Raw genomic sequence first — 27,598 nt, 5'->3', positions numbered from 1 at the left:
AACCCAGGTTCTGGGAAATGTGGTACTAAAGGCTTGAGTCTATATGTTGTAGCAACTGGGATGGAACCTAGGGGACTTTCAAAAGCAGAGTGAGACCTGGCATTGACTTGAAATGGCAGTCTTTCCAACAGGAAAAGGCAGACTTCAAGCAGAGCCAATTCTAGAAACTGGCATTTCTCCCTGAAAATGTTTCTTTTTTTTTTTTAAGATTTTAATTTTATTATTTATTTGAGAGAGAGAGAGAGTGCAAGTGAGCAGGGGGAGAGAGCAGAAGCGGTGGGGGGAGAGGCAGGAAAGGAAAGACTCTCAAGCAGACTCAATGCTGAGCACGTAGCCCAACACGGAACTCAATCTCATGACCTGAGCTAAAGCCAAGAGTCTGAGGCTTAACCAACTGAGCTATCTAAGCATCTCAAGAATGATCCATTTTTTTAGTCGTGCTACTGTTTCCTTTGGGTTGTGAGAATAGTCTGGTCTATTAATACAGTGTAAAATATTTTCTCTCATTTTATAAATCCCTCAGTTAGCCCCCTAGTCCTCTAATGTCATGTGGTGTATGCACATGGTCTTATGAAAGTGGCGTTGTGAGGAAGAAAGGATGTGACCTTCCTCACGTCCCTATTATACCGAGCCCAGCATGATGACAAGTTTTCCATTGAGGAGGGGGCCTGAAGTTCAGATTCTTGCAGGAAAGTGAGTAGGTTTGTGGTGGTGGTGGGGTTGCTGTGAGCTGCACATGGAAGGGGAACTTAGCTTGGAGAAACAGCAGTTGCTTAGGCAGTGGACAAGAGATAAGACTTCTTATCTCCACAGATACACTAGAACAATATCTGTGACCCTTCCTTTGCCACCCTGTGTCCCACATCATGAACATCACCCAGGGTTCTTGTTACAAATACCAATTCTCTGCTTCCATTCCTGAGGTCTGGAATATCTTCCAAGCATCCAAGTGAACCTTCTGATAAGGGAAGTGTGGAATTCAGTGCCTCAAGGCTAGGGGACTTTTGTAGGGGTGGAGGGAGGCTGACATTGGGGTCACTCATTATTGACCCTGCTTCAGAGAGGGTGTGTAGAAAAAGTGATGAAAAATCCTCCCTAGGAAAGAGACTGTGTACCACCTTGCTGAAAACAGTAAGAGAAGAGCCAGACTTTCAGTGGGCTCTACTTCTTTATTTATAAACCAGTCTTCTAACCTTTCTGAACTTCTTAGACAACACAAATTCATCTCAAATTGTGCAATCTGTTACCTTGGCAAAACTGACAAGTCCTAACTTTCATTCATAAATGTTGCTTCTAATTATTTTACTTAACCTGGAGAGCAAGAACCATTGTGGCAGTGGGTGTGGGCAGGGATAGGCCTGCAGATTTTCTTTTAAAGCAGTTTTACTTTCAGAAGGAAAGAGGATGAAGTTACCCCTTAGAACAGATCATACTCAGATTGTTTTATTTGTATAGCAAACTTGTTCCTTTATTATTATTTTTAAATCACTTTCTTCCTCAATAACCAAAGTAGCACAAAATTAATAAAAAAGCAAAATTGATAACACTGATGCCTCTACAATCCTGCAGCTTCCACACAACTTTTAATTGGGAGTATATGAGAAAATATATATACATTAGTACACACACATATTGAGAGACTGCTGATAATGATCTAAAATAGTGGAGTTCTTCTAGTCCAAAATTTACACTACAGAATAATACTGCAACACACTGCCATGCTTTAAATGGCAGCAGAGGCAAATTTTTCACTAATTGCACATTTTAGGACAGCAACTCTGTGCAGGTCTTATAGTGTCTGGGGACGTTTTTGAAATAAATAGGTCAATGTGGTCTGACTTAAGTGAAGCTTATGGATTAAAAAAGAAAAGAAACCTTCAGATCCTCATTACCAGTCCTCATCTCTCTTAGAATTTTAGAATGACGAAGACAGACCTTGTAAAAATGGTGGATTCTTTATCCCAATTGGGTTACTAGAGGGTATCACCTGCGCAGTCAACCAAAGCGTCTATTGAAGCTCCACTATTTAAGATTAGAAAATATTTGAACAAGAAATGATCCATTTGCCATGGGAAGATAGGGCATGTTGATGAAGTGGGCTCTGTAGGATAAAGAAGTTGTTTTATGCTGTGGGCCATTTGTTTTTAAAATTAAATGACAATTCTTACTCTGAAGAAGTTGTAGTTTGTTTTGTTTTTAGGGGAAGCTTGATTTTTTCCATTTTCCGAGTCTGTGCTCACACATATGCCTCATTTCATGGATAAAGACCCCAAGTTCAGTGCTTGGGTGACCACAGTATCATGGCTCCCAGGACCACTAATCTCCCAGTAGTGACATAACTTGAATGTCCACAGTTTTTAATAAAAACCCACATCCTGGAATGCTAATGCAAAGTATTATGTTAACATAGAACAACTAATTATCAGAGATCTGTAACATTCATGGAGTATATAATAACATGTATATTAGCAATTTAGTCTCTAAGTTTTGCAGCCTAATGTGGGTGAGCAAACATCTGACATCTGGGAATCTTAACAAAATTCTGTGCTAAAATTATAAGACTATGAAACTGAATAAAGGAACATGCTTACATGACTGCTAGGAGTTATTACTGTTGAAAACAGAACTAAGTGAATATTTTCCATATGCTAATTTCCACTAACAGAAAGTATAGATATAAAATAAAAATTTCTTGCTGTCTCTTAGGATGTTTCTCTTAGTAACAGCAATTATCACAAAGAATTCTACAACAGTAGTGGTATTATGACTATAACATAAATGGAAAAAAAAAATCCAGGAGGCAAAAATACGTTATAGACTGCATCATAACACATATTTGTCTTGCTATTAAAAGTTAAATTCTTCCAGTACTTTTCCATGATGACTTAATTCATCAATAAATGTGATTCCCATTTGTTAAAGTGAAAACAAAACATTTAGCATATTTTGCCTCCAGTTTTAGGAATGTCCTACATTAAATCTAAATTGACTTTTTTTTTTAAATTTGGTGTTTCCACTTTATCTTTTAAATATGGAGAATATCTTCTAAGTAGTTCAAACTTAATTTTGCCAGTTTCTTCTAGCTCAGTTGGTTTCACGGTTTTGTAAGAGAAATGAAGTGCAAGAGTCCATATCCAGCACCCACTGTGAGGCCGCCTCAGATGAGTTCTGCCTCAGGTGTCCAGCAGAGTGAAATGAACTGATCCACCTTGAAGAAGTCTGCTCCGATTGTCAGGTGGTTTGTGTAAAATTCTGCCCCTCGAGGTTTGCACACATTTTCTCTGAGTCAGCATCAACTCCTACATTCACAAATGAAAAGCATCATGAATGGAACAAGAAATGAGGGGTGAAGGAGGAGAAACAGGTCTAATTGGTTGGAAAAGAAAGGGGTTATTTCTTTCATGAAGCAACTCATTCATGTGACACTTCCTGCAAGGGAAAACCTAGGCTGCTGTACCATTCAGGAATTCTTCCATCTTCATGAGGAAAGGTTTGAGAAAGTGGACCTTTGAGAGGAAATACTACAGACTTCCAAATTGGTGAAAGAACTTCCAGCATCGCTTGGATACTCTGGGTAGGAGGAACTGGAGGAGATGATATTTTTGAGCCTCTGGAGGGCAATGATTAAAAGCAGAAGCAGAAATGCTAGAAGGCTGAGGAATATGGACACATAGATGTAGACGTTTGAGAGGTGACCTGAGGAAGGGTCCACTGACGTGGACAGGGATGTGGGAAATAGCTCAAGGAAAGTTCCATTTTCCATGTTACCCGAAAATACAGATGAAGAGTCAGGTTCAGACATCTTTATGGAGGGTCAAAGAATGCACAAGTATGTTAAAAGTCTGTTACACAGGGGTTAAAAAGGACAGAATCAGCATTTTTTTTTTTAATGATAGCATCAGCAAAGATTGTAGGAAGTTAAATCAGCACAACAAACTTCTTGGTTTTCAGACAAAGGCAGCAGGGGATCAGGTGTCCTCTGGCACTGCAAAAACAAACAAACAAACAACAAAAAAAACAGCTGAGTGCATTATTCACAAAATATCACACTTAAACCTGATTTCTAGTTTTCACTTGAAGAAGGGAAGGGAACAAAATTACTTCTCCAGAAATAGATAATGTTTATGTCATTATATTACAAATGATGATATAAAAATGAACTTTTAGTTTACCTCCACAGTACCTAAGATGCCAGGATTCTCCAAGGAACTAAAATAAATAAAAAGGAAAATACATTTCTGATGTGCTCCATCTGCTGTGATTTCAACAGATGCTCCAAGTGGATGCTCTGAGAATAGGACCCCAAAAGTCAGCACCAAACCTCCCTTCTCCAGAAATTTAACTCTGCGCACCTCCAGTCCACTAGCAGTATTTATTTCTACCACTTTGAAGAATCACGCCACACATGTAAGTTTGCTTTTTCTTGAACCTTTATAATGTGATTTGTTTCTAAAAATTCATTTCCTTGAAATAAGGGGCCATTTCTTCATGTTTCTTCTTTTTGATCTACTTGTGTACCTTGTTCTGCATACTTCAGTACTGAATAAAACACTTCAGATTAGTTCGGAAGAAAAAAGTTCGATTCCCTTTAAGTGGTAGAAAGTACACCATTTCTTGTCAAGAGATGTAGGTTTGAGGGAGGCTTGAATTCCCCCTTTAGCTTTCAGGTATTGGGCAACATTATTCTGAGTTTCACTTTTCTCATCTATAAAATGAATGGCTTGCTCCATTCCCTCACTGTGTTATTCAGGGATCAAGAAAATAGGCATGGAAGCACTTTGTGAATTGTAAAAGTTTGGGCCAAAATAAAGGTTATGGTGTGTATATGTGTGTTAATAGGAGTGGTGAAGGAATAATTTTCTCTCAGCCAGGAGGCAAAGAATGATTTTTACCATATTCTCTCTCCTAATGTGGTCCCTGTGAGAAACACCAGAAGCAAAGCAGACTGACAGGCAGGTAGCAAGCGGGACACCACATGGCTCCCCAGGCTCCAAGTGTGGGTGCAGTGTGTCTCAGACACCCTCTCCTTCATCACTGGAAAAGTCACAGCCAGTTTCTGCCTGGCTTCCAGCCCACTAAGTCCACGTGGTAGTGAGGAATGCAGCCTGAGGGAGGATGATCCCTTGGGGCAGATGACTCTTCAAGTCCAGAAAAGATGTTCTTCCTAGCTCTTTATGGCATTCAATCCATTTGCTGTAAATTTTTAAATCTCCTTGTGTCAGATGTAGTGAAATGCTAATGTGAAAAGATCCCCTCTGCCCCTGGCTCTCCCTTTTCCCAAACTCTGCCCTGCATTTTATCTTGAAAACTTGCCTTTCCCTTTTGTTCTCCAGATCTAATTAAGTGGCTGACTCTTTGAGGGGCTGACGTTGGTGTTGGTCGCTGTGGTCGGAGCTGAGCAGCCTTAATGATCCCTGAGAAGGGGGGGGGGGGGACACTTCTGAAATGGCTGTCCCTGCTGGGTGTCATGTAGGCTAATGATCCTAGTGAGTTCCTCTGAGTAGGCCACATACAGTGTCTTAGTAGTTCCTAAAATAATTTGACTCCTACTCCTCATTATGCTTTGCTTGGTGATTTTAATTCCATTAGGTTGCTACAGGCTCCTAACAAACCTTAAAAAAAGAGAGAGAGATTCACATTGGGACTCAAATGTGTCACACCGATTTGGCAATCCCTTGCCTTTTTATAGCATTTAAATGTCTTAGCCATTCATCTTTAGGGAAAATAGAGTTTCAGAGGCAGCATGATGTATAGGAAAGAAAACTAGGATAGAAACATTATGGGCTGAATAGAAAGAAATATTCTTTGTTTTGGTAAGACCTCCTAAGTCTAGCCGAGGAAATGGAGAGACAAAAAATCCAATTGATTTGACAAAAGAAATATCTCATTAGAAGATAAGCCAGGACTTTGGGCTTCTGCTCATCCTAACTCCTTATACCATCTGGTCTCAATTTTCCCATTATTTGAGTAGTAAGGACTTTTTTTTTTTTTTTTAAAGATTTTATTTATTTATTTGACAGATAGAGATCACAAGTAGGGAGAGAGGCAGGCAGAGAGAGAGGAGGAAGCAGGCTCCCTGCCAAGCAGAGAGCCCAATGCGGGGCTCCATCCCAGGACCCTAGGATCATGACCTGAGCGAAAGGCAGAGGCTTTAACCCACTGAGCCACCCAGGCGCCCCTTGAGGAGTAAGGATTTTACATCCTCTTTTCTTAGCATGGGTAAAGAAGGACAATGCATTTTGTGTGTTCCTCACAGCTCCTTCGTAGAGCAAGAATTATTATTCTCATTTGAGGAAACTAAGCCACAAAGACATGATTTACTCAGGGTCACAGCTAGACAGTGACAGAGGAGAGACGAGACTCCATGCCTCAACTGTGTCCTGAGTTTTCTCAACTGTGATGGGAAGAGGAAAATTATGAAGACTTGCATCATTAGTTCCTATCTGCTACCTACTCGGGGCTAGCTCACAATTTAGTCTTAATTTTTCAGTCTTCCTATTTGTGCAGTAACATTTACCTTCCCTACTTTGCTAAGAGGTCCTGAGCTAGTCTGTAAGAACATTTCCATAAGCATCCTTAGAAAATTATAAAAGGCCAGCCCAAGTAAAGTACCAGTAGACAAGTTCCTTCTGAATGCCTAGAAAGGCCAGAAGAAATTTCCAAGTCTCTGCTAGCCCTACAGTCTGGCATGTACAGGTGAAATCTGTCATTTTCTAGGGTAGAGCTGGAGGCACAGACAATGTCACTAGAGTATCAACAATTTAGCAGCTACCAGAAGACTTGCTAAAACAAAAGCATTTCTTTACATATAAATGTTCCAAGAACACTTTTCACATTCTGAAGATCTCCTTCTTTCAGACCAAAGGCCCACTGCTGAGCCTCAGTGGTCTACGGAATAGTTTACAGGAAATGAGATTTAAGAATTTGGGGAAAAGATCTGATCTTCTAAGTCATCTTGGAAGAATGAACAAACGTGGAAATGAACAAACGAAAGCTCATGTCATTATTTGACATTTCTCGATTAAATAATTTAAATATTCTCCCAATATTTCAGATTTGATATCATTTCCAGAATATGTTGTAATTTTAAATGACAGATAGGCAAATCTAATTTCACTGTTCTACTTTGAAACAACAGAATATATGCACTGTTAGAAATCATTTTAATTTGATGGCATTGATTCTCACTTTCTTACTGAATTTTAAAAAATTGATAAATCCTCTTTCTCTCTGGTGAACATTTTGATAGTCTGTGTATAATGTTCAGGATGAGGCCAGTTGTATATGTTCAGGACTTGTGACCATGTGAATGAGGCCAAAAATGGCACTGTGAAAATGAAATCAAATGAGTATGTTCCAAGATGATGCTTCTTGGGCCATTTCTCCAAATAGATTAGGTTTAAAGAAAAAAAGAGAGAGACTTCATCTTAAATGCATAGCCTTGACCTGTCTCAGGGCAGCATCAGTGTACTGTTATTTTGGTGGCACCTAAAGTCACATGGGCATGATGATTTCTTTTTTCTGAACCATCCTCCGAAAGTGATTTTTGAGAAAGGAAAATGAGACAGCTGGATCACAACATTATAAATGAAGATCTGTATAAATGTTTTGGTTCAGGGTCAGCCACTTTCCCTTTGTGTCTCTGCATAAAAACCTGTGCTGGGAAGAAATCTACAAAAGGCAGTCACCATTGAAGTGAGGAAGAGGGGACCTATAAGGTCTCCATGAGCCCAGTGAGGTGGGGAGATGAATAGACAGTATAGAGGCAAACCTGGGGGTCTCTGCTTCCATGACACTCAGCACCATGCCTCTATGACTCTTCTAGAAGAATGGAAGCTCTCATTCCCATGGAGTGATTATAAGAATTGTAAAGTTTTAGAAGAATAAAAGCATACTCTCTGACGTGTACCTTCATGCCTGGTAAAAAGAAAAAGAGCTGACAGACCCCCAACTCTGAGTCTGCTCACACAAGCCCTGCAAGACCTCTGGTGGCCAGTGTGTGGGCAGAGCCTTTGACTTCTATAAAATAATGGTGTATAAAACTCTGCCTACAGTCAGCCTCAAATCTGGCACAGCAATTTCTGAGTTTCTGACCTTTATTAAAAAATGTGTCTATGTGAATAACAACTATTTAAAAGGTTTTTTGTTGTGGGAAACTGGGTAAGTTGCTTTGTTGCCTTATAGACATAAAGAGTGCCCTGGTTGTTAGGATATTGCGTCAACATTTTATCATTATAAAGTCCTGCTATGTCATTCTCCAAAAAGGCTGTTGTCCCAGACCATCAGTAATGATTTGAAAGATAAAGTATTAACACGACATGGTAAAATGTTTGTTTTTGTCTACGAATATAAAATTTGATATTAAAATGTAATGATACATTCTTTCTCTGTAGAACACATAGAAATTAACATTTCTGGGGGTTGCTGGGGGGAGGTGGATTGGGAGAGGGGGAGGGGGCTATGGACATTGGGGAGGGTATGTGCTATCGTGAGTGCTGTGAAGTGTGTAAACCTGGCGATTCACAGACCTGTACCCCTGGGGATAAAAATACATTATATGTTTATTAAAAAAAAAAAAATTTGGAAGGGGAGGCGAACCATAAGAGACTATGAACTCTGGAAAACAACCTGAGGGTTTTGAAGGGTCAGGGGTGGGAGGTTGGGGGAACAGGTGGTGGGTAATGGGGAGGGCACGTTTTGCATGGAGCACTGGGTGTTGTGCAAAAACAATGAATACTGTTACGCTGAAAAAATAAATAAAATGGGGGAAAAAAAAAAGAAATTAACATTTCCAAAATCTAGTAGGGACCTTATCACATTTAAGCAAAGCTGTTTTTAGTTCTACTTAGAAAATAGTATGCTTTATATGAGATCTCGAGCCACTCCTTTACCATTTGCACAATTATCTTTACTCTTAATGCTTTTTCTTTGGCTGATGAGAGAAGGCTGGTGTTGACATACATACTTCCCACAATTTCTAAATGTAGATTGTCACTTGGAGTAAATGGCAAATACTTACCCATTGGGCTTACAATATTGAAAATAAAGTTTACTATCTGATGTGCTATCCTTATTCAAAGATGATTCAGCTATCCATATATTTGAAAACTGCTCTTATTTAATGCTGTAAGAGGGTAGAACTATATGTGAATTCTGTTTCTTAGTCCCTGCAATAGTCCAATAAAAAAAATCAAGTAAGGAAATAAACTGGGTCTATCTGTTATTAAATATTGAATAGAGTAACGAAATATAGAAGATGAAGAGTCTGAATAATACACTAGAATTCATGGACCTAAACAGGATAATGTAAGACAGAAAATTAAAATTAACAGTTCTCTTTACCCACTGTTCAAATGAATGATCAGAAAATACAGTCAGTTTTTCCATTATATTTTGGTGAAAATTTAAAAAATGACATAGTAATAGCTTAGTATCAGCTAAAATTTTACCTTAAAATATTTTAAAAATCAATTTCTAGGATAGGTCATTACATTGCTTTGGATTCAGACCAGTCTCCTATATCTCTCTACCCTGGTGATGACTTTTGTCTATCTGGATTACCCTCAGGCCCAGTAAAATACTTCCTTAGCAAAATAACTAAATTATACTCAGAATGCTTTTATGCTAAGTCAGTTATTTTGTCTTAATTCTTTAAAAATTAATTATCCACATAAACTGTAATTCACAAAATATTCAGAATATACCTTTCTTAATATACAAAATGGTGTATTGAGTGAAGTTAAAAAAAAGCCTCATACACAAGAAAGTATTTCAAAAAGGGATTTGAAAATGACTGACCATCTTGTACAACCTCAAATGTTAGAGTAGATATGACCTCCCTTGCATTTATATATCACTGATGTTCTGGAAAAATCAAAGTATTCTTAATAAATTTGTGTTATATTTATATTCCATGTGAAGATTTTATGTCCAAAACACTGCCTTAGGAAGAATAATTATTTAAGAATGATACTCTTTTAGAATAAGATAATTTAAATAGATAATTTTCTGGTTAAAAAAACAGATCAAATACAAAGGCAGATATAGACATAGCACTTTCATAATTCTTTTATGATGTTTAGAAAAGACCAGGAAGGGCTCTGTCTTACCTTTTGGGGATATTGGATCCCTCTTGACTAACACTATGAGTCTAAATCAAAATGAGAAAAGTATCAACCTGAAGGTTGAAGGAAGCAGGAGCTGTTTAAGAAGCAGCAGAACAATGAAAGTCTCTTTTAGGGAGCGGGAGAAAAGGTCACTGGCTTAAACATTTCATTTAAAGAAAAAGCAAAGAGCCAGAGAAATAATGACTTGAAGATCATAGGCAAGGTCGAAATGAATCAGTGGGAGGAAAGTAGGTAAGAAGCAAGAAGGGCCTTTCAGGATGTTACAGTATTTTTAGTAAGGGCTTTCAGGTCATTTCTCTCCCTCCACTCAGATCTAATCATTTCCAGTATTTTAGAAGTGTAATAGGAAAAAAACATTTGTTATTCTTGGAGCAGTTAGAATTGGTTAAATCAGCATTAGTATGTAAAAAATCTTACTTATTTTTAATAAGGCTAGACACATTTTAAAAAGTTCTCATTAAGCCATTCTCTGGTAGAAGAATGAAATGGTGTTTTCTCCTTTTCCATTGTCTCTCATTCTCCCTCTGCAGTCAAAATAATTTATATCCAATATTTTATTTTGTCTAATCAAATTGCTCATAACAGTCCCCTTATAGAGTATGACACTGGGAAAGATTTTGTTTTTATAAAATTAATTTTGTGATTAGCTACAATTTTCTTTAAACCTTTACATGTAGACCACTAGGTATCTCTAGTCTACTCTCTCAGGCTCCAGGGAGCTTTGGGTTCCTCTAAAACTGCTGTAAGAGAACAGGATAGAGCCTGGAAATTTGGTTTCTCAACAGCCATTTGATGATGTCCACTGTAAATCTGAGCAGATTCCTCAGAAGTGGGCAGCCATGGGCCATAATGCCATTCGCTACAATCAGAAGAGAACATGGTATTGTATTACTCCCTAACAATACTTCTGTTTGTTTCTACTGCTACCTTCCTCTTTAAATACATATATTCCCCAGTTCATAGCTTATTGTCATCATTGATTCCTTTTTATCTTAATTCCTTATTCCAATTTCTTCCCTCTTCTACAGGCATCCAAGCTAATGTGTTTAATGAGGAACTTTCTGTTTGCATGTTTCTATAAATGCTTGTTATTTTTCTGTATAAATTTTCTTGTAAATTCTCATCTCATAAACTTTCAATTTATAAGAATGGATATATACTAAATATTTCATTCACTCCATAAATTAAACTCTAAGCTTCATCTCTACTTAAAATATCTTGATAATTGAGGGGAGAGGAATATAAATTATATAATGTATCTAATGCTCCATTTTTGCACACAGGAATATGTCAAAGACTATCCATAAAATCACATGTACAGGTACAGATTGAAAAAAAATTGTGATGACATAGGTTGTCTTAAAAGAACTTCAGTATTAGCAAATTAACTAAGCAAGCCACTATCCAGATCTGTCTTTATTGACAACTACAGTCATGTATTTGTTTCAACTAAGGTGCTTTATAGTCTGCTCCTCAAGAAGAGATGGGAATATCACAAATGTATATAAATGTTTTAGGTCTTGCATTTTAAGTCTTCAGTCTCCAGCTCACAAAGTCTTCTATGTGATGACATTTTTAATCAAGGCACAGCATTTACTTGAATTAATGAACCATTTTCCCTCATAATATAAGTACAAATAAAACCTTAGTTGATTACATAGTGTGTGAATTGCCAATCCCTTCTGGATATTAGCCCAGTGTTTAGCATAATATATACATATGAATTTTGCTAAATAAGTTCTCTCATTTATCTAGTCCTCAATAGCTGACAGTCAAAGTATGATGATGCTTTCCACAGTAAAATGAATATTTAAAAAGAATGCTTAGTAATTGGCAGCTTACGCAGGCTGTTTTGGATACATTCAGTTTTGGCCATGTTACATGATTTAGGAGTCATATGAATACTAAGAAAAAGAAAGAGAAGGCAGATTTCAAGATCTATCCCCTAATGCAATGCAATAACCTTGAGCCAACTAAAAGAAAAAACAGCTTTGTTATAAAGGACATTATTAAGACAACTGGAGAAATTTAATTATAGATTGCACATTAAATAACTATATTATGTAAATACTAAATTCCCTAAGTTTGATATAGGAGAATGTTATTTTAAGAAATGCATGTTGAACTTTGTAGCCATAAAGTGTCATGTCAGCAACTAACACTCAAATATTTCAGCCAAAGATAAATAAATAAGTAAAAATAGTATACACATTTACATACACATACAGAAGAAAGATGATAAAACAAATGTCAAAATGTTAACAATTGGTCACTCTAGTTAAAGAATATATAGGTGTCTGTTGTTACTATTCTTGTAACTTTTCAGTAGATTTAGAATTTCTCAACATGTAAGTTGGGGAAAAAAATGACTTGTCCCGAAGGATGTCAAGAAAATATTCTTGGGATGCCTGGGTGGTATAGTCAGTTAAATATTTGACTCTTGGTTTTGGCTCAGGTCGTTTTCCCAGGGTCATGAGATTGAACTCTACATTGGGCTCTGCACTCAGTGCGGAGTCTGCTTTAGACTCTCTTCTTCTCTCTCTCTGCCTCCCTACACACACTCTCTCTCAAATACATAAATAAATAAATCTAAAAGCAAAGAAAATATGCTTGGCATAATATGCAGTAAATCAGCTAAAATGTTGGAAGCTTCTAAAGAAACACAATGCCAGAAGCCTGATTCCTCAAAGGAATCTTTCCAACGACATTGAAAGAACTCAACTATTTGCTTCTGCCATCAGCTCATTATGCCCACTAAGCCATGGGTACTAGGCGTGAAGCATGAGAGGATCAGTTAGAGGAAGTTTAATATGACCAAGAAACGGGATCCATCGTGGTGGGAAATGCCACCTAAAGACCAGGAATGGTGACTCACTAGCCAGCCTTATTCATGACTTCACTGCTTGCTATCACCCACTGGTCTGAATCTCAGTATGGACCTCCAGAATCACGGACTCCCCAATTATGTTCATCTTACATCATCAGTCTTCTTCAGAAGTGGCCATGGGCATCTCTCCTGTGGTGTAAGTATCCAAAGATAAGGAGGCATCTTAGGTCAAGAGAAAATAGTTTTCTTTTCTTTTTATTTGAGATATAATTGACAATATAACATTATTTTAGTTTCAGGCTAAATAGATTCTGATACCAATTCCAATTTGTGACACAGAACTAGGAGCCATTCTCCACACCAAAAAGCAATTCTAGGAACACTAGCTGAGTGTCCTATAATTCAACTCAAATCTAATACTGTCTGCTGACTGGGAGATAGCATCAGATGCCACAGGTTGAGGGTTCAATCCTGCAAGACCCTCCCCTCAACATACACATTTCAGATACCAATCCTAAACCCCAGGATGTTACCTGTGTTTCTGACTGGAAATAAATCAAAGGTTCCCAAGCCCCTCTCCTCCAGTTCAATTAATTTGCTAGAGCAGCTCACAGAACTCAGAGAAACATCTTACTTATTAGGTTACCAGTATGTTATAAAAAGATATCACTCAGGAATAACCAGACAGAGGAGATACATAGGGCAAGCTATGAGGAAAGGGCACAGTGTTTCCATGCTGAGTGTGCCGCTCTCCCAGCATGTCCGTGGGTTGGTCTACCTAGAAGCTCTCTGAGCCCTGTCTTTTGGGGTTTTTATGGACACTTAATTATGCAGACATAATTGATTAAATCATCAGTCACTGGAGATTGATTCAACCTCCTGCCCTTTTCTTTTCTCCTTCTGTTGAACTCGAAGTTCCAACCTTCTAATCACAAGGTGAGTTCCTCTAGCAACCAGCCCTCTCCATTTGGTGTGGTTCAAAAGTCACCTCGATTAACATAACAAAAGACGCCTTCGTGCCTTTTGTCAGGTAGGAAATGCCACAAACAGGGAGAAGATGGAATATATATTCATTATAAATCACAATATCACACAGGTGTACAACGTAATGACCTATTTGTATATATTGCAAAATGATCAAATAAGTCTAGTTAATTTCTATCACCTCACATAGTTACAATTTTTTTCTTGTGATGAGAACTTTTAAGATCTACTCTCTTAGCAACTTTCAAATACATAATACACTATTATTGACTATAGTCACCATGCTGTACACTACATCCCCATGACTTATTTAATATCTAATTGGAAGTTTGTATCTTTCAAACACTTCACCAATTTCACCCAGCCCCCCATCACCCACCTCCAGCAACCTCTAGTCTGTTTCCTATAGCTGACTTCAGGTTTGCCTTCTTTTGTTTTGTTTAGATTCCACATATAAGTGAGATCCTACGGTGTTTGTAGTTCTCAGACTTACTTTATTTAGCATAATGCCCTCAGGCACAAGTGTGGTTTTCTAATAAGGACAAATGAGTTGGACTCCTGGGAAGCCCAGTGAGAGCCCACAGCTGTCAGTGAGGCCCAGATTTTACACAGGGACTGCAGGAAACAAAAGCGTAAATAAACTAAGTACAAGTTGTACTTAAATAGTACTAAGTACTATTTAAGGCAGCAGGTGTCAGATAGGCTTCAAATATTAAGTTCCGCAGATCAGAACTCAAAATCCTTTAAAACTCTTAAACCAGCAGCCACCTCCCTTATCATCCTGGTTTGGGTGAGTCCTCTAGTGTGGCAAGATGCTAAGCCTGACCACAAAAACTCTCTTATAGTCCATGGTCCATATTTTATGAAATAGGGGCCAATGAACAATTTAGAAATTGAATCATCATGCAAAATGCAGCTACAAATGAAAAAATAGGGGACACTGATATTAATAGAGCTTTTGCCAGTCATCACCAATTATATGACTGCAAATATAGGTAGGTACCCTAAAATGATGAGTACCTGATGAGTCAGATTTTTAGGCAGGGACTGCATTGAACACCAATCCTATAAGGAGACAAAGTGCTCTCTTATGGCTCTGAAATTACTCATCTACCAGGATTTCCAGGTACACCAGGGAGGACAGGGGACAGAACAGGACGGTATGTCTTTCATCAGGAAAGCATGTTCCCATGTTGGATTTTCCGTGGTCCTGCTAATTCTTGCTTTGAATCAAATAGCAGAGCTTGCCTTAATGCTCTCTCTCTTTCTGTTTGTTTATCTCTTTCTCAGGCGGTACAGTAAACTCAAAAGTCTGCCTAACAAAGAGAATGTCTGCATGTTCCTTGTAACATGGAACAAAATGATATGGCAGGCTATCAAGTGTGGGAGGAAATCAAGTCCTCAGCAGCTTGTTGTCATTTTAGATAACAACTCAAGATGAGAATCTGTCAAAGACAATAGGGAAGCAATAAACAAGTGTAGGCACAAATTCTCCCAGAATGTGTTAAACTTAAAAATGTAAGGAGGTGGGGGCACCTGGGTGGATCAGCAGTTAAGCATCTGACTCTTGGTTTCAGCACAGGTCTTGATCTCACCCCATGTCTGTCTGTCTGGTTCTGTGCTCAGCAGGGAGTCTGCTTGAGATTCTTGCTTTCCCTCTCCCTCTGCCCCTGTCCCCCACCACACACACCCTCCCTCTCTCTCTCTCAAGTAAAATAGTCTTTTCAAAAATATAAGGAGATGTAATTGAGAAATAATTAAGAATTATAGAAAACAGATCACTGAAATAGTTATATAGTCTTCTAAAAATATAAATAAATACGGTTTTATTCAAGGAAACAAAGTAAATCTCTTATATGAGATTTAACTGACTTTGTCCTTTATCTCTACCTTACCCTTAAGGTTGTAGGTTCTGTGTTTTTTATTCACTTGTCGGAATAGCTTTGGTCAGAAACACATGTTCACACATCGCCCACTACTCTTATATCTGGTCTTTAGTTCTCTAAGCTAAACTGGGCTGGGATGTAGGGGGCATATCATGCCAGAATACTTGTGGGAAGTAGAGGGGAAATAAAGAAGGTGACAGGAGCATTCCCACATCATTGTGGAATGAGACTGTCTTCAGAACGTGATAGGCAGAAGAAGGTATACCCAGGATGTTACATAGGGGAAAGAATGTCTAGCACAACAGTTTGGGGAAACAGTAATAACAATATGAACAACAGTAGCCAGCATTTATTAAATTAAAAAAAAGCATGTACTGGTTTTGTATATGTGTTCATGTGTACATATGGTGCATGTATATTTTCTCTAATCTTCACAGCTTTTTAAGGTAGTTATTATTATCCCTCATCTTTCTTTAACAGATGAGGAAATTAAGGATCAGAGAATATAAAAGCTTACCCCAAGGTCATCTAGCCACTTAGAGGCTGGACTGGAATTCAAATCTATATCCCTATGTCTCCAAATGCTCTATGTTCATTTCATTCCTTCTCTCCAGGGACCCTGAGGGTAAAAGAGGGATAATTTTAAGACTTGTGGTCATTCATACTGTTCATATGTCTCTGCTGTTCCTTCCTGTTTCCAGACGTGTTACAGGATTACATGTTCCCATCACCTTTGAATTTAAGGTGGCCAGATGACTTGTTTTGGCCAATGAAATTTGGGAAAAGTGACACATCACTTCTGGGTAGAAAATGTAAGACCCCGTGTGAGATTTGCCATGTCCCTTCCCTCTGCTGCAATAATTGTGTAAATATGGGAAAGCTTCTGTCCCATGTGAACTGAGTGAGCACCTTCACCCCTTGCTGGCTTTATTAATATTTAGTGGAAACAATTAATGCACTTGTTTTAAGCCTAATCTACTTTCTCCTGACTAATACAAAATCTTACTATGCTATAACAGTAGAGGTTATGCTGGATATTCGAGAAATTGACTATAAAGAATTCAAATTCTGAATATAACTGAGAGTTGCAAGAATTGTCTATGTAATATATCGAAACCCCCTTATGGCACTGGTGAGAAAGAAGGTTGTAGAGGATGTTGTGGTTAGCTTTAATTTCATGCAAGAGTGAGGTTTAAAAGGATGAGAATTAGCTACTGGGACAGCCAAAAATATATTCCCTAACAAGCTGGGGCGTGATGAGGTACTAATTGTGAGGACAGTCCTGACCAGCTGTCACTTAAACATACACAAATGGCTTCACGTGGGAATAGGTGAGAGATAGTGAAGATATATTAAGACTAACTTATTACTCCTAATGGGAAAAAACAAGTAGTACTGTCAAATTACACAAGTAATAGGACAGTGGTGTTGCCTTTGGTTATGAAAAACTGTATCTTTTTGTGCATTCATCTATTCATTCAACAAATACTTGTTTGTTAACTATGTATAGGAAAGTGATAAAATATCACCATTACACACAAGAGTCTATTGCACATAAAATTTTTACAGTGACCGTACTGAGTAAGAAATCTAAAAGACCTTTCCTTATATTATCTGTGCTATGTTAATATGTTTCTTTTAATCTGGCCACATGTTACTTTTCCAGTCTCACTTTTTCCCCATCATTCCTAAGATTGATGGTCCAATTGTAGCAACTATTCTTGATTTCCCAGTGTTTTTTTAAAAAAATATATATGCTTAGTCCTTGTATTTGTACATGTCTTCTCCCTAATTCCACCCAAAACCCAATTTGTCCACTCTTCAAGACTCTACTCAAACTTTCCCCCCCTCTGTCTCATCTGGTTATTCACTCATAAGACAAATCCCCACCGACTTTCTCTATGCAAATTTCTGGCTCCTTCTGCATTCTCATGACAATTTCTGGACCTTTTTACACTAGCATTTCTCACATTTTATTATACTTACTCTATTTGTTTACCTGTTGATCTAAAGCTTTGATGGACTATGAACTCCCTAAAACCGAGGACTACCATTTCACTTATCTTTATAACCATGAACCAGCATGATGTCTTATAAAGACATTCAGTAAGCATTTGTTGGATGGTTGCATGATAAAATAATAAAGGAATGAAGAAATTTGAAGCTTCTTGGAGAGGTATTCCATATTTGTTCTATTTTGGGATAGGGTAATATTTATTACTTTGTATTAATACTTTGTAATTAATACAAAGTAATATTTTGTATTACTTTGTATGATTTTGTATTAGTCAGGAGAAGGTAGATTAGGCTTAAAACAACAAATGCATTAATTGTTTCCACTAAATATTAATAAAGCCAGCAAGGGGTGAAGGTGCTCACTCAGTTCATCTGGGACAGAGCTTTCCAAATTTACACAATTGCTGCAGCAGAGGGAAGGGACATGGCAAATCTCACACGGGGTCTTACATTTTCCACCCAGAAGTGATGTGTCACTTTTCCCAAATTTCCCAAAATTCAAAGAAAAGAGAAATTATTATATTAATAAATATAATAATATTTATTGAATGAATGAATAAATGATCTCATATAAAATCATATCAATTATTCAAAGCATAAGTACTCAATATTAAAGAATAATGATATAATGATGAACACACCCTAAATCTTATAAGTTATGGCAATAAAATTTATAAATTTAAAGAAAATTTAACATAAGTTTAATTATAAATTTAAATTTATAGTTTCAGGTTCCAGAGCAAACTCTTGAGCATACTTTTTATCAAGCAGCTGTGTCTTTCAACAAAAGTTTTATTTAGTCAAGTATTCACTGAGATAACCAAGGAAAGGATGGAGGAATCCACTATAAATATTGAAATTCATTACTGTGAACATAGCTGAGGAGTTATAGCAAATGTATTTTGAAGCAGTATTGGGCTAGGAAACTAATCCAGACCTCAGCTTCTTAGAAAAATAATAAAAGGAATGAAAACACATGAGCACAAAAGAAGCAAATATTTGGTTTTCCTTTTCATTCATTCTGGAATGGACTTAAAACATTTATCATGTATCTAAATTATTCCTTCTTTCCCTATGGTCACTCTGAATATTACCTTTCCTGTATTAAAAAGAAATCAAATAATGCCAAAATAAAGATTAAATAAGCAACCATCAAAGGAAAGCATTTTTCATAGAATTGGGTAGCTAGAAGTCCTTATAAACCAGGAAACTGAAGTCTTTAAAAGTTAAGTAAATTAAATTTTGAAGGTTATTGTTTATATACCTTTTGGAAAAGGATGGCAGAAAGAGATAACTAGTGACTGAAACCACAAATTAGGAGCCCAGGATCTTTTTCTGGTTCCAAATCCAATCTATACTCAGAGCTGAGCTGGGTGGCCAGCAAGAAGTAATTAGATGAAAACGTGTTATCCAGTATCTTTTGTTATCCAGAGGTTAATTCATCATATGAATCAAAATATGTGCCAAAAATATGTGCCAAGGTTAATTCATCATATGAATCAAAATATGTGCCCTGCAATATATGCAGGGTCCAAAACTGATAGGGATAATAAAGAAAAGCCAGACAGAAGGAAAGAGCTTAGAAACTAATTCTAGTGCCAGACCAACTTTGTTGGCAAGTAGTCCTTTTGAAGGTCTGAGAACCCATCAATATTCCTCTGTCACTTTAAAAGTCACAATGCCCTAGTCATATACTTGAGTGATGGAAATCGAGGTCAACAAGCTCACCAAGGACTTTCTCATGAGGAATAGTTAGAATGACAGGTTGCCAAGGTATATGAAAGCCATCAAGGAGAGTATTAGTAAAAACATATTTTTGACCTGCGTTCCATTTACAAGGGTGTTTTCAAATTGAACACATGAATCATAAATTATATACTTATGACTTTGTGCACTTCTCTGTATGACTGTTAAACATCAATAACAAATGGGTTTTTTTAAAGGGCAGAAAATATCATGTGCCAGGTATATAAAAGATATTCTGGGTCATAGCAAGGAATATCTCCTACTTGTTGGATGAATTATTTGAGTGCTTCCCTTTTCATCCAAAAATACTGGTATTATAGGCTAACAATATTATTTATATTCTGATCATTTACCCCATGGGAAAAAATCAGACAAGTTTAAAAGATACACGCACAAAGACGTATTATTCTGTAGCTAAACACTGGTGCTACCAAGAGGTCCATGAGTCAAGAACTGGTTAAATAAATGGTAGAAGAGTCATGCAATGGAGGATTGCGATACAATGAAAAAGACTACATTTGCTAGTATGGAAAGATATCAGACATGTATGGCTAAGTCAAAAACTAAGCCTCAACAGACATTTCTGCAAAGAAGACATCCAGATGGCCAACAGACACATGAAAAATTGCTCCACGTCACTCGGCATCAGGGAAATACAAATCAAAACCACAATGAGATATCACCTCACACCAGTCAGAATGGCTAAAATTAACAAGTCAGGAAATGACAGATGCTGGAGAGGATGTGGAGAAAGGGGAACCCTCCTCCACTGTTGGTGGGAATGCAAGCTGGTCCAACCACTCTGGAAAACAGCATGGAGGTTCCTCAAAATGTTGAAAATAGAACTACCCTATGACCCAGCAATTGCACTACTGGGTATTTACCCTAAAGATACAAACATAGTGATCCGAAGGGGCACGTGTACCCGAATGTTTATAGCAGCAATGTCTACAATAGCCAGACTATGGAAAGAACCTAGATGTCCATCAACAGATGAATGGATAAAGAAGATGTGGTATATATACACAATGGAATACTATGCAGCCATCAAAAGAAATGAAATCTTGCCATTTGTGATGACGTGGATGGAACTAGAGCGTATCATGCTTAGTGAAATAAGTCAATCGGAGAAAGACAACTATCATATGATCTCCCTGATATGAGGACATGGAGAAGCAACATGGGGGGGGTAGGGGGATAGGAGAAGAATAAATGAAACAAGATGGGATTGGGAGGGAGACAAACCATAAATGACTCTTAATCTCACAAAACAAACTGGGGGTTGCTGGGGGGAGGTGGGATTGGGAGAGGGGGAGCGGGCTATGGACATTGGGGAGGGGAGGCGAACCATAAGAGACTATGGACTCTGAAAAACAACCTGAGGGTTTTGAAGGGTCAGGGGTGGGAGGTTGGGGGAACAGGTGGTGGGTAATGGGGAGGGCACATTTTGCATGGAGCACTGGGTGTTGTGCAAAAAGAATGAATACTGTTACGCTGAAAAAATAAATAAAATGGAAAAAAAAATTAAAAAAAAAACAAAAAAAAAAAAACTAAGCCTCAGAATAGTGCATAGTATGATTCCATTTATATAAAACAACTACTAGCACTGCTACTACTACTAGGCACACATACACAGTTTTAGAGGCATGTAAAAGAAAACTAAACTAAACAAGATTGTGCACAAAGTTGTTAACAGTTTTTGTTAGCAGGTGATCTGGATATGTTTGTACATCCTAATTTTGTGCATGTCTCTGAATTTTGATACAAAGAAAATATATTGTTTTATAATCAGAGAAAAAAGCAATAAAGATATTTTCATGAGAAAAATAGAAATAAAATTTAATGAGAGCTTATGCAGTGAAAATGCAACTGGTTTTTTAAAAAATATTTTATTTATTTATTTGACAGAGAGAGATCACAAGTAGGCAGAGAGGCAGGCAGAGAGAGAGAGGAGGAAGCAGGCTCCCTGCGAAGCAGAGAGCCCTATATGGGGCTCAGTCCCAGGACCCTGGGATCATGAGCTGAGCCAAAGGCAGAGGCTTTAACCCACTGAGCCACCCAGGCGCCCCTGCAACAGGTTTTTAAGCCTGGAACTCTTTCTCCTCCCTCTCTTCTTTCACTCCCCGCATCACCACTCTTCTTCCTCCTCCTTTTTTTTTTTTTTTTTGTACTGCATATATACTTAACAAAACCTTTAAAATGGTTCAAATGTACCTTTTCTTTCAAAGTTTAAGACTCTCTGGCTGAAACAAGAAAGTCAATCTGCCCAATAGGGCTTAATTGCTCTTTGTATTATATTTGCATTTTATGGGATATTGTGAAAGTTTTCTTTAAGAAAAGAGAAGAGTAAATCCAGCTGCTATAATCCCGGTCACAGGGAAATTGAAAGTGAGTAAGAACCAAACCAGTTTAATTGGCAATAGTTAATAGATTACCAGGCAATTCTAATCAGTACCAGACTAATGGCAAATTAATCAGGAGAGCTGCCATTCTGGCTTTCCCTGAAGAGTGAATCTATGTGTTGAATGAATTGTTTATTACTTTAACTGTGGTGTAAGTCATCTTCCTTTCATTCTGAATTTGAAACAGGTTCTTACAGCCACCTTATCCTTTTGTTTCCCATCAAAAATTGTATTCAGGTCTGTTACCATAAGACACCCTGTTTAACAAGTATCAGAGGCTACAACTTCCATATCCTCTCACTATTGTCTATAACAATATAAAAAAATCAACAATATCAACAACATCAGTGGCATCAACAATCAAGCCCATAATGCAAATTATAAATCTGGACTGACTGAGTTCCCATATATCTTAATAGATAAGAATTTAAAACCTAGGAACTTAGGAAATATTAATGATAGTCTATCCTATTCCTGATATAAATTCAGAGGTTTGAAATACTGACACTGTTTTGGATGGGTTGTGCCATTTCATGCTTAGAGATTTCTGTAACTTATATAGGGCTACTTGACTATTCAGAATCTCCATTTTTTGTCATTGTTGTTGCCAAAAAGACTTAGACTAAACAGTGATTATTTCCTGGCTCCAAATGTGTGCAGGAGCATAGATCCTATACATTAGGAACTCCTGAAGGAGGCGTTCTGTATCTCGAGACTGAGCAACTCAGAACACTGTATCCCATGGACGCATCTGCCACAGATCAGAATCAGAACTGAAGGGATTCCAGCACTTGGCTTATTTGTCTGCTACCATGTATCTGAAATGATCAGTGAATGCACAAATAGACTTTCTGAGTTCTAAGTCAAAGGCTGATCTACATGTGCGTGTATCATGGACTTTTGCACCTAAGCCTGTGGCTTGATTTCTCTACTTAGATCTATTAGCTAAAAGGAATCCTGCCAACTCATGCACTTGGTTTGAGCCTTTTCTTTACTAGGTTCCCTATTCCTTTAACTAACTTAAAGGCTTTTTATTTTTTTAGCTGTCATTAAGAATCATAACATATAATAATAAAAGTTAAGCCTGTGATGCTTTATATTAACATAGTAATACATAGTAATATAATAATGCAATATGCTCCACACATGTCTGTTTGAAGAAAATGGCATTCTTCTACAATACTACTTTTGGCTTCTAGTTTCACTTAACAGATGTTTACTGAATGGCTCATGGGTGCCAAGAGCCAGGCAAGTGGGACCTACACAGTGCCTGACGTCAGGACCTTTTAGGAATGTATTTTTCCAGGTTCTTAAATTACTATTTAAAAAACCCAAATGAGCAAAACACAAAAATTCAGTCATAATTTTACACCTTGCTTCTCTCTAATAACAAATATAAAATTATTTAAATAAAGTCTACAACTTTTTTTAAAAAAAGGATATTAAAATACAAAGATAAAATAATACAAAAGGGAGAACAGCAAGCTTAGAGAATAGAAACTAGATCTGAATAGAGGTCAAATCAGAGAGTTTTGCTTGTGATGGGTTAATCGTTCATTCTTACAGTAAATGAATGACTCCACATTACTTATGATCAGTGTGATTAATCATTCTTACCAATCAGCTGTCATCCTTCATTTGCCCTGATTTTAAAAAAAAAAAACAGAAAGAAAAAAAAAACTCTTAAGAAACCTGCATATAAATTCTCTAATAGATTTGATGCCACATGTCATCACACCATTGTTTATCTCTTCATTCCTGACAGGCCTGTACACACCATAGACATCCAATAAAATCTGTTGAAATTACAGCAGGGAAAATGGAATGGATCTTACCTTACATGAAGCTTCTTTAATGAGAACCATGAACCTGTGTCAAGCTCTTCAGAACACTCTGCCTTATGTAAAGAAATCAAAAATAATAAATACATAAGCCAAATAAATAATAAGCCTTAAAAATACATAAATGTAATACCCCACCCATTTTCTGGAACTCAGTATTCCCAGAATATTTCAGAGGTTGGCAGATGGTTCTCCATCCCCACAATGCCCAGCATTTGAAGGACATGTCCTGTGGGAGTGGTGTCAGTGCAACTCGTTTACAAGGCAGACTTACTAATATACACTTCAAAAAGCAATTGCACTAAGGGATCAACTAGTTGCTGATTATAAAGTGTGTACATGTGAGACGGTGGGGGTAGGAGCAAGATGCCTCTATACTTAGCGAAATGAAGCATTTTAGTCACAAAATAGATTTAAGAATCTGTAGGAGCTAGATTACAAATAAGTTAAAACACTCAGATTAGTTGCATACCATAAGCTAATTAAATACCCCTCCCCTTTTTAAAGGAGGGTGCATTGGGCAGCAAGACTGCATTGAGACAAATCTTTTAAGAGAAAAGTATCACTTATCTTGCCCTTTTTCCTGTTGATCAGTTGCTGTGTGACAATGAGTCTAGAAAAATCTAAAGCAAAAAGCTCCCGAGGAAAAAGATCTTGAGCAGTGGTCTCTTGGGTTGGCCCTGGGACATAATCACTGCCCATTTTGTGCCCTTTGCACCTGTAGTGTGGACCCAACCAAATGCGATGGCTTTGAGAATGTCCAGAGCCATCCAATCCAACTATCAACCACAAAGAACCACCTAAGTACTTCAACACTTTAGAAAAAACAAAACAAAACAAAACAAAACAAAAAAAAAAAAAACAAAGGAAATTTAACAGGCAGAGGAAATGAAGGTTAAGAAACAGACCCTGCCTCTAGAGCCTGACACCAAACCGAGCCTGGTCGGACCCAGGCATCCAAAGGCAGAAAGCGCGCAGGTACAGCCAACCTGGCCCCAAGATGTTTCTGTGAATGAAGGGATCCTTCTGCTACCCGGAGCGGGCGACATCACACACCTCTCTCCTAAACCCGAACTCAATTTGCCCATAATCCACGCATCTCGACAGGGAAACACGGGATTCCAGTAGCTGGTGCAGTTTTCTACTAGGTTTTTCGGGAACTCGGAAACTGACGCTGGGGAACCAAGTGTTCAGCGCCAGGTAAAACTTCCCTGGATCTGAAGCCACTAAGATGGGTGGAAAGACTCCGGTGAGCACCGTTAAGGTGGAAAACGTGCAGTGTGCGCGTGGCGAGTGCCCAGATACGCGCAAAACAAATAAATGACCGCACATATCACAAAGGCAAATGCAAACAGAATGCACCTAGAAGCACGTTCTGCAAAGTGTAGAACTGCCTACACTTGCACCGAGGAATCAATCTCTGCAACAGCGGACGCGAGGGCAGATCCTCCGGGCTCTGTGTCGGGGACTGAGGCGGGTCATCTTGGGGCCACGGGCACTGCGTAGCCCAGCGAAGTCATCCCGAGAATCGGGAAAGCCAACCTGCGGAGGTTTCGGGGGCCATGAAGGACACGGCCGGCAACAAAGGAGATAGATTCAGGGGAGTCCAGAGAAGGAGCCTCCCTTTGGGAGCCAGGGAGAGTCTGGGGGGCGGCTCCGGAGGGAGTGGAAGCTCCGGAACTCGAGGCCGCCCCAGGAGAGGAGTCAGGGCGCTTCTCGCAAAGGGCGAGCCCTCCTTCAGCGCTCGACACCTCGCGCGTCCCCGGATCCCCACTATAGTGCCTCCGTTCGAGGGAGGCTTTGGGAGCCTCTCACTGACCTGCGGATCCAGACGTGCCGACCTCCCCGGCCGCGCTTCAGCACCCCGGGTGAGGTTGGCGCCGCGCTGAATTCCTCGTAGGCACCCCTGTTTCAGCTATCCGCGCCCGCGAAGCCGTCCGCGGGAATATCGGGCTCAGAAGGCGGCGCAGGGCCAAAGCGGACTGGCGGGCAGCGGGCGCAGCTGGAGTGAGCCACGGGGCCGCGGAGTCCGCGGGACCGCGGGTCTTCCCTCCGCCCCTCCGGTCCGCACAACCAATGGCGGCGAGCCGGCCCCCTCCTCGCCGCCCCCCAGCCGCGGCTCTGGCTGGCGCGTGGCTCTAGGACAGCAGCCCGGCTCGGGCGAGGGAGGAGCTTGAGCCGGTGTTGGAAAATCCTGGAGGACGAAGAGGCGTTCGCACAGGGAGCCCCATCTGGGGAAGGCAGGTGTGGTGCCGTTAACTTTTGTGTGTGGGGAGGTACGGGGGTGCAGTTTCTCTGGGGACTCAGAGACCTCTCAGCAGGCGAAAGCGTGTACTTTATGCCAAGTTTCTACCCCCTCTTAAACGTCTATTATGAGTTCCACGCAACCCCCATTCCAGACAACGAATCCATCACATCAAGTTCAGCTCTGAGTTGCATAAGGGCATAGCCCCATTCCGTGGTGAGCCTGGCCTCACACGTATCTCCTTACATGCTTTTCTCTTCTTTCCCCTCTGAATCCTCTGCCAAATCATCAGATGAAATGAATAGGATTGGAGTTCCATCACTGGCAGGGCAATCGACAACCCTAAAAGTCCTTACTGGGTAACTGGCTTAGAGAAAGTCATAGACCTTAAAAGAACTCTGGGAAATGAGCCTTTAACTGACAAGACTAACTTCGGTTACCAGGTTACCAACTAGACCCATGATCTTCACTTAAAGACTCTGGATTCCTGTTTTTCAATTGAAAAACTTATTTCAACAGATCATTTGATGTCTGCGGTCTCTTCTACTCTGACATTCAACAATCCAATTGTCTCTCTTGCCTATTTGTCTCGTGAAGGGCTGAGCACTTGTGAAATGTTGGTGTGGCTCCTTTTCTTCTACCTCCATCTATCCCCTCCTGTCCTGCAGCATTCACCCTGAGCTCCAACCACCTGTGGCTAGGACAATGAACCATGCAAATCAATATAGAATGATGATGCCCAAGTCTTAGTGACCATTTAAACTCATACAAATTCTCCTACTTACCAATGCCCATCTCCTGGGATTATGTTAGTTGTACCCATGTTCAGAGACTCTGAGGCCCCCTTGGTAAGGGAGCAAAAGCTCGCTCGCTCTCTCTCCCTCTTCCTCCTCCAGAGGAATTGTTGGTTGTGTTCATCTTTGATATGTGAATCTCCGTATCATCTAAAATGCAGGGCGGTGGAATGAGCTGCATAGAAAAGTGGGCAGTTTCAGAGACCTGCTTCTGTCCCAACGCATTTCCATTTGTATTCTAAATTTGATTCATTCACATGTCACTTTCATGAGTTTTGTTACATCTATCTAGCCCTCTACTCAGTCTTAACTTAGATTTTTACTTGCCACATTGTAAGTAGTAATATCCATGAAATCATTGGTTATATACCAATTGTACTTCAATACAAAATAAGGTAGTAATAAATAAGTAATCTGTGGGTCTTTTCTTGACATTTCCTGAGCTTAATTGCCTAGTACTGGTGTAACAACTGACCACAAACGGTTAAAAAAACTAACAGGGGAGGCAAAGCTTCTCTTGTATTTATTTTTTAAATTTCATGTATAAGTGATCTAGAAAGTTAACTGTCAAATTTGCTTACACAGAAAGGCTTCAAAACTAATCAGGCACCACTCAAGTTCCTGGGAGTTCACAGGAAGTTTGGAGACATAGTCTTAGCTTCTAGTGAGCAAGATCATCCCCTTAGCCTCCAGTCCTTTTCTGTCTAACTCAGAGATGGATGAATTGTTG

The 27,598-nt window shown here is 38.9% G+C and overlaps 1 protein-coding gene across 6 annotated transcripts; it reads right to left on the bottom strand.

Moving 5' to 3' along the window:
- Positions 1-2,911: 2,911 nt before the first annotated feature.
- Positions 2,912-25,874, bottom strand: SERTM1 (serine rich and transmembrane domain containing 1). Of its 6 annotated transcripts, none has more exons than XM_045978149.1 (4): positions 25,649-25,874; positions 23,824-23,885; positions 16,342-16,443; positions 2,912-3,985 (listed from the first exon to the last, which is right to left on the bottom strand). In XM_045978149.1, the coding sequence occupies exon 4, from the start codon at positions 3,800-3,802 to the stop codon at positions 3,479-3,481; it is 324 nt and encodes a 107-aa protein (XP_045834105.1). In that variant the 5' UTR covers positions 3,803-3,985; positions 16,342-16,443; positions 23,824-23,885; positions 25,649-25,874; the 3' UTR covers positions 2,912-3,478. The 6 variants fall into 6 exon arrangements, with proteins under 6 accessions (XP_045834105.1, XP_045834106.1, XP_045834107.1 ...); XM_045978150.1 differs by having other exon boundaries at positions 23,824-23,881; XM_045978151.1 differs by lacking the exon at positions 25,649-25,874 and adding an exon at positions 23,968-23,994.
- Positions 25,875-27,598: the final 1,724 nt, after the last annotated feature.

This window comes from Meles meles, chromosome 14 (genome assembly GCF_922984935.1).
Source record: "Meles meles chromosome 14, mMelMel3.1 paternal haplotype, whole genome shotgun sequence".
NCBI classification, from domain to species: domain Eukaryota; kingdom Metazoa; phylum Chordata; class Mammalia; order Carnivora; family Mustelidae; genus Meles; species Meles meles.
The sequence above is the reverse complement of the archived record's forward strand: the minus strand, read 5'-3'. Positions and strand labels throughout refer to the sequence as shown.